Genomic DNA, 13,847 nt, shown 5'->3' on the forward strand with positions numbered 1-13,847 from the left:
GTCGTTCCAAAGCATCTTGAATCATCTCAATCGGAGCTTGGATGAGAGAGTTATGTCCAAATTATGAAGCGATGCCGAAATTGTCCAGAATTGCCTAATTAGCTTCATTTTTCACTTAAATGCCTCAATTTGCATCCTAAATCAAAATATAAGAATAATAAGTACATTTAGGCACCAAATAAGTATAAAAGACTAAACATTGAGGGAAAAAATTATGATGTTTTGCATTCTCATCAAATCCCCCCACACTCAACTTTTGCTCATCCTCGGGCAAAATTTGAATTCACTTTTCCAAATACACCAAGGTTACAACACCATCAATAAAGAACAAATAAGCTCTTCAATACTCATAACATCATGAACAAACATTCTTAAACAACTTTCAATTACTTAGTAAGCATTTTCACTCAAAGATGGAATAGACTAAATGCGTAGACTCTCACGGAAATAAACACTTGACTCTCATGTGTTGAAGGGTATGCGTTTCGCTCAAATTCATTCCAATGGAAATGATCTACCATAGGCTTGCATATCATCTCATTCTCCACCATTGGGATCACATGCATAACACGAATCAAAAGGAATTTTCAAGGGTTGTAACGGGGCTTAGGATCAAGGTGGGAAATATTTGGGAATATAGCTCAAAAGGCATCAAGACTAGTGGAGCAAAATTGAATAAACTAAAGCTCGAATGTATAAGACCTATAAAACCAATCACTCCATTCAGCAACTTCTTCAATTTTTCCTTAATGCATTTAAACCATGTAAAATTCCTGCATTGAAAAAGAGATCGTTCAAAGGAACACTTTTTGTTTGCAGCAGGGAGCAATCCTTTGCAACAACTTCTACCTTTGTATATATAAGCAGACCCCCTTTTCTATTTTAGGAGGAGCATGGATAGTTTGTAACATCAAAAGCAATTTCCTCCATTCCTTCCTTTCTTCTTTACTTTTTTTTTTTGAAGAACAATAAAAACATCAACAATGGAACTCACGAATTGAGAACAAAAACATGTTCCATTTCACCGGTCATAAGCCACATCACAAATCCAGACACCTCCACACCCATTTCTTGCACATCCATACGTATCAAATGATGAACAATGCTCCACTAGCTCTACGGCTTGGGTAAGGGTATTATTTTTTCTCGGGTTTAAAGCTTGTAACATGGGTTCACAATGAACGACAAAGGTCAATAAAGCTCAAAGGGGTCCAACAAAGGGAATAACAAAAAAGGGCCTTGATCATGTTCATGCATGCATGTGTCAATACGACCTCGAAGAGAATCAAGGTAAGTTCTAGAGAAACAAATCTATGGAAGAATATCTCACATAAAAGAAAATAGTGAGACTGATATGGATGTGTCAGTCTAAAAGGCTCAAAATCTCACCAGTTTTTTTTTTGTCTACTAAATTTAGTCACTACCATTCTCAAGGAAAATAACTAGACTAATTAATTCTAAGTTGGAAGATCACTTATTGAATCATGTTATGAACTTTTCAAGCTTAATTGAATCTTGCTCATTGCATACATAACCAAAAATCGTTGAAAACCACAGGAACAAAGAGTAAAACTCTCTCTTCTTTTTTTTTCTCTTTTTTTTGAAATAAAAAAATTAAAACACATCCTAAATCAAATTTTAAAACACAACCAAAATCCCCTCCCCCACACTTAAAAATTACATTGTCCCTGATGTAAGGTGAAATGCAAAGAAAAGGCAAAAACAACCAAAATATAAATGCGAAAATAAGAAGAGAAAGAAAAACGAAATTCTCTTTTACAATCAGTATAAACCGGGTCCTCAAGGTTCAATTGTTCCACATTCTCTACTTGGAAACCTTCATAGAAATGCTTGAGTCTATGGCCATTCACCTTGAACATTTTGGAGTTTGCTAAACTTTGAATCTCAACTGTACCATGAGGAAAAACATTAGTAACAACAACGAGTCAAATCCAACGAGAATGCAACTTACCTGGAAACAAACGAAGCCGTGAATGGTAAAGAAGGACTTTTTGACCAACTTTAAACTCTTTCCTAGAGATCATCTTGTCATGAAAAGCCTTTGTCTTTTCCTTGTAAATGTTTGCACTTTCATAAGCATCATTGCGAATTTCCTCTAACTCTTGTAGTTGCAACTTTTTGTGCTCTCCACTTTCGTCCATCTTCATGTTGAGACTCTTGATAGCCCAATAAGCCTTGTGTTCTAACTCAACTAGAAGGTGGTATGGTTTCCTAAACACCAACCGGTAAGGCAACATACCAATGGGCATCTTATATGCAGTCTTATACGCCCACAACGCATCATCCAAGCGCAAACTCCAATCTTTTCTACTTGGATTGACCGTCTTTTCAAGGATGGACTTGATCTCTCGATTTGACACTTCCGCTTGTCCACTAGTTTGCTGATGATAAGCAGTTGACACTTTGTGGGTCACATGGTACTTTCGCAGCAAAGCTTCTACAGTTCGATTGCAAAAGTGAATGCCTCGATCACTTATCAGAGCTCTTGGAATTCCAAACCTGGAGAATATGTTAGACTTGATAAAATGTGTAACAGCCATAGAATCATCAGTCCTGGTAGCTTTAGCTTCCACCCATTTTGAGACATAATCAACAACAAGCAAAATATAAACATAACCGAATGATACAGGGAAAGGTCCCATGAAATCAATGCCCCAAACATAAAAAATTTTGCAAAATATTATGGGGGTTTGTGGCATCTCCTTCCTTTGGGATATATTACCTGCCTTTTGACAATGATTGCATGACTTACAAAAAGAGTATGAATCTGGGAATAAGCTCGGCCAATAGAAACCACATTCCATCACTTTTCTCGTTGTCCTCTTAGCTCCAAAGTGACCTCCACAAGCATAAGAATGACAAAAGGTTAGAATAGAAATAATTTCATTTTCAGGCACGCACCTTCTTATCACTTGATCTGCACAATGCTTCCATAAGTATGGGTCATCCCACACATAGTATTTGGCATCACTCTTGATCTTACCTGTTTGAGCTTTAGACAAACCAGGCGACAACATATTAGTAACCAAATAGTTCACAATATTCTTATACTAAGGTAATGTCACACTTGTGGAGAACAATTGCTCATCAGGGAACATTTCTTGCAGAGGAAGTTCTTCCTCCACATGAACCAAACGACTCAAGTGATCTACGACACAATTTTCTTCCCCCTTTTTGTCTTTGATCTCCAAATCAAATTCACTCAAGAGAAGTATCCATCTTATTAATCTTGGTTTCGCCTCTTTCTTCATCATCAAATAACGAAGAGCTGCATGATCAGAGTAAACAATGACTTTAGTACCAAACAAATAAGATCGAAATTTCTTTAAAGCAAAAACAACAACTAAAAGTTCTTTTTCAGTAGTGGAGTAATTTCTCTAGGCATCATTCAAAGTCCTCGAAGCATAATATATAGCATGAGACGCTTTTCCAATTCTTTGGCCCAAAACAGCACCTACTACATAATCACTTGCGTCACACATTATCTCGAAGGGGAATGTTCCAGTCAGGAGGTTGGATAACTAGGGTAGAGGTCAACAGTTCCTTCAGCCTATCGAAGGCCTTTTGATACACCTCATCGAACTCAAAAGCCACATCCTTTTGTAGCAACCTGCATAGGGGTAATGCTGTTTTGGAGAAGTCCTTGATGAATCTCCGGTAAAAAGCTGCATGTCCAAGAAAAGAACGAACTTCCTGCATGCTAGTGGGATAAGGTAAAGATCGAATAATATCAACTTTACCTTTATCTACCTCAAGTCCCCTAGATGAAACAACATGACCCAAAACTAAACCTTATTCAACCATAAAATGACATTTTTCAGAATTCAACACAAGGTTAGTTTCTATGCATCTTAGTGTAAGGTTATGCAAACAATTATCAAAGGAGTCTCCATAAACTGTGAAATCATTCATAAAGACTTCTATGATATTCTCAATGTAATATGAAAATATGCTAATCATACACCTTTGGAAAGTGGTTGTGGCGTTGCAAAGGCCAAAGGGCATGCGGCGATATGCAAAAGTCCCGAATGGGCATGTAAAAGTCGTCTTTTCTTGAAGCCATCAAGAAAACAATAGTAAGAATGATTAGCTAACCTTTCGAGCATTTGATCAATAAAAGGTAAAGGGAAGTGGTCATTGCGGGTTACAATATTTAATTTTCTATAATCTATACAAACCCGCCACCCATTCAGAACTCAGGTAGGAATTAGTTCATCATTTTGGTTTTTTACAACAATTATTCTGGTCTTTTTAGGAACCACTGGAACTGGGCTAACCCATTTGCTATCTAAAATAGGATAAATCACTCCAACTTCAAGAAGTTTGAGGATCTCCTTCTTCACTACATCCATTGTGGGTGGGTTTAACCTTCTTTGTGGTTGATGGGAAGGCTTTGCTCCCTCTTCAAGTAAGATGCAATGTATGCATGTAGACAGGCTGATTCCTTTGATATCCGCAGTTGTTCATCCAATAGTCGTCTATGCTCCTTAAGGACCTACACAAGCTTTTCTTCTTGTGGTGCGCTAAGGCTACTGGAGATGATCACTGGTAACGTCCCTTCATCTCCAAGAAACATGTACTTGAGGTGACTGGGGAGAGGGTTCAAATTTGGAATAGGGGCCTGCAAAACAGAGGGTAAAGGTCTCCTGTTAGAAATTGGTAACGTAATATAAAGAACGTTACTTGACTGTTGTAACTTCGAAAAATCATTCAGTGCTACAACAGTTTCCTGCAAATCAGCACTCAAGGTTAACTCCTCTTTCTCAAGATGCTTACTAATGGAAATTTCCAATCCATTTTTCCCATCAAGTTCAAAAACTTCCTGTGCTAGAGAATCAATCATATCTATAGAATAAATAGGATTATCATCCCTAGGAAATTTCATGGCATCATAAATATTAAACTTAACAATTTCACCATCAAATTCCATTGTAAGTGTGCCACTATGAACATCTATCTTAGTCTTGGATGTCTTTAAAAATAGTCTTCCCAACAAAATAGGAGTAGTTGGATCACCATTATCCATATCAAGCACGTAAAAATCAGCAGGGAAGACCAAATCATTAACTTGCACAAGAACATCCTCAACTACACCCTTAGGTTATGCATTAGATCTATCAACCAATTGAATCACAACATCGATTTTATTCAAAGGTCCAAGTTTCAAAGAAGCATATATAGAATATGACATGACATTGATAGAAGCTCCTAAATCTAACATGGCCTTCTCAATTCTAGTGTTACCTATCGTACAAGGGATAGTAAACATACCTGGATCTTTGCACTTCGTAGGGAGTTTTCTTTGAATAATTGTAGAAACATTCTCCCTTACTTTCACCTTCTCACATCCTTTGAGTTTCTACTTCCTCTTAATTGTATACAGTTCTTTCAGGAATTTAGCATAACAAGGTACTTGTTTAATAGCATCTAAAAGTGGAATATTTACCTCGCATCTACGAAAAGTTTCATATAAATCTTTGTTTCGCTCATCTTGGGGTACGTCATCATCATTGGGAACGTTCCTGTCTACAACAATGTTTTTCTCCTTTTCTTGCTTTGACGATGTAGGGGCTGCCTTTACTGGAATCTCAACCTCTTTACCACTTCTCAAAATGATTGCACTTGCATTTTCTCTTGGATTTACTATCGTTTGAGAGGGTAATTTCCCCAAACTTTGTGCCTCTAGCCGACTAATTGCGGTTGCCATCTGGCTCATCTGATTGTCTAAGCTTTGGATACTGGCCCTTGCCTCTTGCTGAAATTGTTTCATCTCTTGTTGAAATTGCAAAGTATTAGTGGCAAGAGACTTAACAATATCTTTTAAAGACATACCGGAATTAGAGGTTCGGCCTGGCTGTTGTCTAGGGGGTATGGCTACTGATATTGCAGGAAACTTAGGCGGTTTTGTGGACTTCTATAGCTGAGATTGGGGTGATCCCTCCATCCCGGGTTATACATGCTCGAATAGGGATCATACTTCCTTTGCAGTTGTACAGGAAAACCACCTGCCGCATTCACTTGCTCAATGGACTCCTCTTGAAGAGTTGGGCACATACCGGTTGGATGCCCTACCACCGAACAAATCCCACAAGTCTTCGTTGTTTGCGTATTGCCTACAACCATTTGATGAACAAGAGAAGTTAGACTCGCAATTTGTTGTTCAAGGGAGGAAATATTTACCTCATTAGCATGCTTTGATGGAGGTTCAAGCCTACTGCCAAATTGTTGAGAATTGGCTGCCATATTTGCAATCAAGTTTCTCGCGACCTCGGGAGTTTTATCCACTGAAGCTCCTCCGCTAGCAGCATCAATCATGCTCCTATCAGTGGGTTGAAGGCCCTCATAGAAATACTGGATAAGTAACTACTCACTAATCTGATGATGGGGGCAGTTTGCACATACTTTCTTGGAACGTTCCCAGTATTCATGTAGGGACTCTCCGTTGTACTGCCTTACACCACAAATTTCTTTTCTAATGTTGGCCGCTGTTGAAGCTGGGAAATATTTCTCCAAATCAGGGGCGGCAAGCTCTTTCAAAGTTTGATTTCCAACCATGATTTCCTCCTCTCTTAAATCAGGACCGCTAACAGATAGGGAATCAAGAGCTAGATCGTTCTCTTCAGAATTACTTCAAGCTTCCCTCCTTAAACTGCACAAAGTTCCCTCTATTTCTGGATCGTACTACAAATCACCTTGATTAGAAAATTGAGTTACAGTCATAAATCAAGGAAACCCTATCAAACCATGAAAGACATATCACGAAAAAAAAATCTAGAGCAATAAATAAAAATTCTACGCTAAAACAGAGAATAAAGGTCACAAGAAGCACAAAAATCAACTAGAAAAATCCCCGACAACGGTGCCAAAATTTGGTGTGCTATTGCAGGAACCCAAAAATAAAACCTATACTCCTAAAAACACATGTAGTAGTGCGAGTCAAGATCATTCCCACAGAGAATATCTAGCCTAGTTTTGTGCTACATGAACAAGGATGAGGGGGGTTTTGAGTATAATGAAAACCAAATTTAAAAAGAAAGAAAATCAAATGAGGAGTAATTCAAATTGAAGTATCAAAATTAATCAAAAGAAAAAATCTTGGTCTAAGTCAACATCCACCATCAGAATTTCACCACTGATCATCGATGCAGAAGTATATCAATTCACAGTTTGAATATTCACCTTCATAACTATTTTCCTGTATCTCCCTAATCACAATTAATTAGAAAACACATGATCTACTTAACCCTTACTACTGAACAATCCCAAACAAGCATTATAGATTTAATCTAGTAGTAACCTTAAGCATTAGACATCAATGAAACTAAACAACACAAGCACAAGTGATTGCATTTGATTTAGTCGAGCGTTCTTCCTAAGATCTAATAGTTTCTGATGCAACAAATCATTAAATCTTAGTTACTCCTCATATTAGAGGGATCAAACAATTACGGATCTGATATCTAACCTAGCATCAGATTGGAACAAATAATAAACTAGTAGGCCTCCTAGCGATCAAACGAAGCAATCATAAACATAAGCATAGAAGAACATTTGATACTCAAAGAATAAATCAAACAGTAAAAATTAAATTAGATCTCACAGTTTTGTTGATTCTGAGGCTTCTGTTTCCTTCGACCAAGTATCAAAGTTTAGCCATGCAGGGTCATGATGAAAAACTCAAGGAAGAATTAGAGAGGAAAAGAGAGAGAGGTACGGCCGCCCAGGTCTGATGGTTTTTTTCTCTCTTCTTTTTTCTCTATACTTCCCATTCCCCAAGAGAAGCCTACAAAATCTCTTAAAAATTCTCCTAAGATAACAATCTCCAATTCTGACTTATCAGGGAAAATATCAAAAATAAAATAAAGTTCTAATGCAAGTAGGAGAGTGGTGATTTCCGCATATTAAACTTGTGGGATAAGAAACGTTTCCAGCACGTCAACATTGCAGGTACAGCTACTTAGATCCAGATTTCGACCTCGATGCTGTCAGTATCTCTCAAAACTCAAAACATGAAAGTTGTATAACTTTTCCTTGTCATTCCAAAGCATCTTGAATCATCTCAATCGGAGCTTGGATGAGAGATTTATGTCCAAATTATGAATAGATGCCGAAATTGTCCAGAATTTCCCAATTAGCTTCGTTTTTCACTTAACGCCTCCATTTGCATCTTAAATCAAAATATAAGAATAATAAGTACATTTAGGCACCAAATAAGTATAAAAGACTAAAAATTGAGGGAGAAAAATATGATGTTTTGCATTCTCATCAGTATCTTCGCCTTCCTCTCCTTACTTCTCGTCGTGAGCACAGTGCTAGAGGTACCACTGCTTGAAAGGAACCACATCCACCTGAACAATTGCACCCTTCAGCAAATCTGAGCACGCAGCAGCACGCTGTTACATAGATTGCGTTTGGAATCAGTGTAAAACGTCATCGATGTAAAAATACACCGATGACATGGCATTTTACACTGAACCATGAAAATGATCGTTGCTTTTTAAAAACACGATGAGTGAAGAGTGTATTTTTGATAGGTTTTACATTGATTATCGATGTTAAAATCCACTCCATCCAAATATACACAAAACTGAATTGGAGTGGAGTTTTATGTCGATCATGATTGCACTTTCCTTCTAAACATGGACAAAATCAAAGTAATGTAAAGTTTTACACCATTCTTGATTTACACAGACTCCAAATGCAACCTCAGTTTTTGTTTAAATTCAAATAACTCACAATTGTCTAGGATAGAGGATAACCAATCTTTAATATGCGTTTGAACATAAAACCAAAGAGCTTTCCAATTAGCATTGCTCTAGAGGAAGGAATTGATGGTCCTAAGTGCAATCTAGTTAGGTAGTCATGTTTAGAATTCAGATGAAGAAATTGTTCAAGAAAAGAAGACCATTTGATAAGATATCAGCAGTTCATCAAGAGAGATGGCGGGTTCAAATGCACACAAAGGGAAAAGAAAATTCTTAAATAGACTGCTCTGGAACATAGCCATTTGAAATTAGAACTGGTAACTAGTGATAGGCACACAAGATATTGGTTTCTAATGGATTTATCTTAGAATTGAAAGAAAGGGTAAAGATAATAGATCATGTTGCTGCCTAGGATGGGGCCGAGGGCAACAAGGTAACTTCACTCTTGACCAAGGCCGATGCGTCCAACCTGAGAGCAAGAGGAGAGCACATGTCAGAGGCCCTAGGTGTTATCCCAAGAGTGGAGACTCCGACAGTCAAGTTAGTCAAGTGCTTACGAGGGGTCGGACCAGGCTGAGATGAGGGATCAGACAAGGTCACTTTGAAGCAAGTATGCAAGAGAGCAAGAGTGAACAAGATGGTTTACCTTGAGCTGGGCACCCTCTTTTATACTTGGCCTTCCCATGGAGTGGTTGGAGGTTGTTAGGAGTGGACGGCCAGGATCTCGTCTGGCCGATGCCACATGGCGCGATATCGGGCCTTTCCATGTGCACCTACATCACAGTGTGTTGGGCTGAGACCTCGGCTTCGGCTGAAGAGAGTACTATAGTGCCTTGTGGAGGCATAGGATGGCGCGTTTGGTAGAGGCCTCGGCTTTGAATGGAGAGGAAGTCATATAGTGGCGCGGAGGCATCAACCTCAGCTATTGAGAGCTTCCTTGGGTAACCCTATGGTGACTACTTCTTTGTTGACTTTTTGCCTCTTTAAAGAGTCATGGTGGGTCGAGAGCGTGAGACCGTGCATGACATGGGTGTGAGGTGTCCGCATTTGTTGGCCTTGCTCTATACGGATGTCGTCATGGATCAGTGTGCGAGATGGGCATAGGCGTTGATCGATCATGGCCGTGCGTGATACAGGCGGTGGGTTGCTCAGTTTGGGTCGTTCCTTAATTGGAGTTGGCAAGAGAATCGGCTAGTCTCTTTGGCATCGTTTTGCATTCCCAAGGTCAATGCCACGTGGCACACGTCAGTTCAATCTATCAGGTTGGCGGCTCTGTGGCCGTTGGATTAAAGTGATCTGAGCCTTGCATTTTCCTTTAAATAGGGTCATTGTTTGAGGTAGCTCCCCACCATTTGCTCGCTTCCGTTTGTGTTTCCATAGACCTCAGCCACCAACTAGCCGATTCCTTAGTTTTCTTACTCAAACTCAGCTTGTTAGGTAAAGGGCTTCTCCTGAAACCATGTTGTACTTAGACTTCGGTCCCGAGTGCTATGAACTTACTAACCTCTTTAACACCAGTACTCCTTGTTCCACCTCATCCAGTAGTGAGGATACTGATAGTGAATCCGAGAGCTCCCCCTAGGTACCTAGGGTCCAGCTGCTGAGGGAGAGGAATGTCCCTGGAGGTGTCGAGTGTAACCAACGAGGTAAGGAATTTCTCGATGAAAGCATTGACTCTACAAGACTAAGGGGTGATGCCACTGGGAATGCCTTGACGCATCCCAAAGTGGTAGAGTCGGAAGAAGCCGAGGATCCAACCCTTGAGGAGCTAGCCGAGGCTGAATGCCGAGGTGTGATGCTTATGCGTTATCCACACTCCAACTTGGACAATGAACTCAATAAGGAGTAGGTGAAGGCTCTAGCTAAGATGTACCATATTCCTGGGGGCTATAGGCTTAGATTCCCTAGTGTTGGCGACAAGTCGTGGCAGCTAGCTGAGGGGGAGATGTGTGTGCATGAGCACTACCTCCACTTCGGCCTCCGATTTCCCATTCCTCCACTCATCTCTAAGATCCTTGACTACTACAACATATCCCTCATTCAGTTAGCTCCAAACACTGTTAGGACTATTATAGCCGTGTTGGTGATGGCCCGCCTTTGAGGTGTGTACCTCACCGTGAACATCTTCCGGTGTATGTTTGCCTTGAGGAAGCATCCTATTGGGGTCGGCTTATTCTACTGCCAGGGCCGATGGGGTAGAGTAGTAGACAACCTGTTGTCCGTCCATAATTGGAAGAAGTATTTCTTCTTGTCCTATCTGGAAGGTTGGCATTTTAGGTCTGACTGGGGGAAGTCGGATAACGTGGCCAAGAGGATACAACCATATAATAATAATGAGGAGGCCGACATGATGACCCGGATTCAGTTGAAGGGGATGATTCGCATCGAGCCCTTGGTAGTAGAGGAAGCCTTGGTGTGGGCTGGTCTCAACCCCGCTCGCCTCGATACGGGCACTCCTACTGTCAGCTGTCTACATTATCTCCCTTCTTCACTTTGTCTTCATATTGACATGTCTTTCTGTGTATTGCAGAGATGGAAGACGGTATCAAAGAATGTATTGTGTAGATGGCCAAGTCCACCAAGAGGGGCTCGGGCGAGGGGCCATCAAAGAGGCCTGCCTCGAAGGAGATGACTGCCACAAAGGAACTGCCTCGGGCGAAGGCACCCATCGAGGCCGAGAGGAGAAGGGTGGTCACGCCTAAGAGACTTGCCAAGGCCTCCCAACCTCCGAGGGGGAAGAGACTGGCGGTGAATGACCGCCAAGCTGAGGGCGCTGCTAGGGGCTCTCAACAATTCGAGCCCCACACTTTCGATCGCCCTAACAAGATGTCATTGGCGGCTCGTAAAATCTTCCGCCCTAGCTGGAGCATCCGAGAGGGTGACACTTTTATCACCTCGGGGGTCGGCTGAGCCCTGGTGATCGGGATGCTCCCAATAGGAGACAGGCAGTCCTAAACCCAGGTGTCCGTCCAGGGGTTTGGGACACTTTGTTAGATCGGCTGGCCGAGGTGAGGCTATTTCTCTTCTTACTTAGTCAATTTTTTCTTTGCTTTGTTTTTTGACTGACGATCGCTTATTCCTTATGGACGTCTTCCACCATCATCGGCCTACGTGATAACGTGGAGGTCCTTCTTTAGAAACTATGGACCTCCCATGAGGAGATTGACCGGCTGAAGCGTTAGCTGGCCGAGGCCCAAACCGGCCAAGAGGCATCCATAGTGGCGGCGCGTGGGGAGGATGACCACAAGAAGGAGATGGAAGTCGAGTTCTCAGTGAGGAGGGAGCAACTGAAGGCTGCCCGTGCTTCTTTGAACGAGGCCAAAGAGAAGATGAAGGAGGCTAGAGAGAAGCTTCAGGAGGCAGAGAGGAAGGCATAAGAGGCCTCGACCAAGACCGTCGAGGAGTGAAAGAATATCGAGGCCTACAAAGAAGAGATGACTTGATTCGATGTCACTTCATACTTGGAGGGCATCAAAGATATGAAGGCCCAAGTGTTGGCGCTCCAATCGAACTTTGACATCAACCTGCTAGGGGTCCAACTTAGGAACAATCTGGCGGTTGAGGCAATGGGACCAACCGAGGGAGTGCAGCCGTTCGAGGGCCAAGTCGGTGATGATCAACCTTTACAAACTAAGGTGGTCGATGAGCGCGTGGACGTCAAGGCCTGTAGATGTTTCATGCAGGGTCGGGGTCTGCTCCAAGAAGTCTATTTTTTTGTCTATTCTCCCCGTACAACTTTGAGTTCTCCTGTCGATGATGAGCAACCTTTACAAACTAAGGTGGTCAATGAGCGCATGGACGTCAAGGCCTGTAGATGTTTCATGCAGGGTCGGGGTCTGCTCCAAGAAGTCTATTTTTTTGTCTATTCTCCCCGTACAACTTTGACTTCTCCTTTTGTTTTTTGTTTGTTTATTTTTTTTAAGGGGCTCAGCCTCTCCCATCCGAGGCTGTCTTTTTGTAAAGCATACAATGCAAAGGAAATGATTAAATGAAAAATAGACTTAGTATTTTTGCAAATCTTGTGCCTTTTTTTCTTTTTCTTTTTATTTTTTCTTTCTTGTTGTGCTAGGAGTCGATGTCTCCCTTCGATAAGGTGCAAGTAGCAGAAAAACTCGCTATTTTTACTTAGCCACTTGCTTAGGATTTCAAGTTAAGGAAGTTAGGCCGAGGTCGAGCCTAGTTGTCAAGGAATCGGGGCCACTTTCCTTAGCGAGAAGGAAAGGGAAGCGGTTGCCTTAGCTTACCTAGCCTATTCTTCTTTCCTGTTAGGGTAATTAAGACAAGGCCAAGCTCCACCACCGAGCACTCAGGGCCCCTTTCCGTAGAGAGAAGGAAAGGGAGGTGAATGCCTTAGCCTGTCTGGCTTAGCCTTCCTTAGGGATTTAGTGAATGGACCGGCATGCAGCCGAGGCCTAGCAAGTGGTGCCTGGCTAAGGTCATGGAGTGCCTTTACCTTAGCTAAGTAACGCTGCTTGTTTTAGTGTGTTCGTTCACCTCAGTTTGTATTAGGTAGTGGGTCAACACTGTGGCTGAGGCCCAAGAAGTTCTTTGCCCTTAGCCAAAATGTGAGTAGGCATATGACTCTTCGAGAGTCGTGTGCTTTGGATGTCGTCCAATTCGAGCGTATAACCTTGGTGAAGGTTGTGTGCTATGGCTAGTCGTGTGGCCGAGGGGTCTTGGCAATCAGAAGGAGCAAGAATGTTTTACACTAAAAATTTGAGCCGAGGTTGGAGGAACTTTGAACATCTCATTGATAAGCTTTCATAAATGAGATTACATCATTGGTAGTACATTCGGAGGTTCTCAGAGTTCCAAGTGTGAAGTACTGGTCTTCCACTCAAGTACTCTAGCCGAAAGGTGCCGGGGCTGACCACCTGCTTGATTCTGTAGGGCCCTTCCCAATTAGAGCCAAGTTTTCCAATGTCAGGCTCGGGCACCATGACCTTTTTGAGGACGAGGTCACCTTCTTGGAATTGTCGCTCTCTCACTCGAGAGTTATAGTATTTGGCGACCCTTTTCTGATAGGCAGCAACCCTAACTTGAGGTTGCTCTCAAACGCCTTCCAACATGTCTAGATTGTTTCTCAACTCTTCATCATTCTCAGCCTCATTGTATGCCTCG

At 41.6% G+C, this 13,847-nt stretch overlaps 1 protein-coding gene and 1 non-coding gene across 2 annotated transcripts; one reads left to right on the forward strand and one right to left on the reverse strand.

Moving 5' to 3' along the window:
- Positions 1-1,677: 1,677 nt before the first annotated feature.
- Positions 1,678-2,663, reverse strand: LOC148801718 (uncharacterized). Its single transcript, XM_088900412.1, has 3 exons — positions 1,973-2,663; positions 1,781-1,909; positions 1,678-1,688 (listed from the first exon to the last, which is right to left on the reverse strand). The coding sequence occupies exons 1-3, from the start codon at positions 2,661-2,663 to the stop codon at positions 1,678-1,680; spliced, it is 831 nt and encodes a 276-aa protein (XP_088756538.1).
- Positions 2,664-6,394: 3,731 nt separating this feature from the next.
- On the forward strand, positions 6,395-6,501 carry LOC148801719 (small nucleolar RNA R71). Its single transcript, XR_016084889.1, has one exon. It is a non-coding gene; the product is annotated as a small nucleolar RNA R71 (small nucleolar RNA).
- Positions 6,502-13,847: the final 7,346 nt, after the last annotated feature.

This window comes from Nelumbo nucifera, chromosome 3, assembly GCF_055504915.1.
Source record: "Nelumbo nucifera cultivar China Antique chromosome 3, China Antique-T2T, whole genome shotgun sequence".
Classification (NCBI taxonomy): domain Eukaryota; kingdom Viridiplantae; phylum Streptophyta; class Magnoliopsida; order Proteales; family Nelumbonaceae; genus Nelumbo; species Nelumbo nucifera.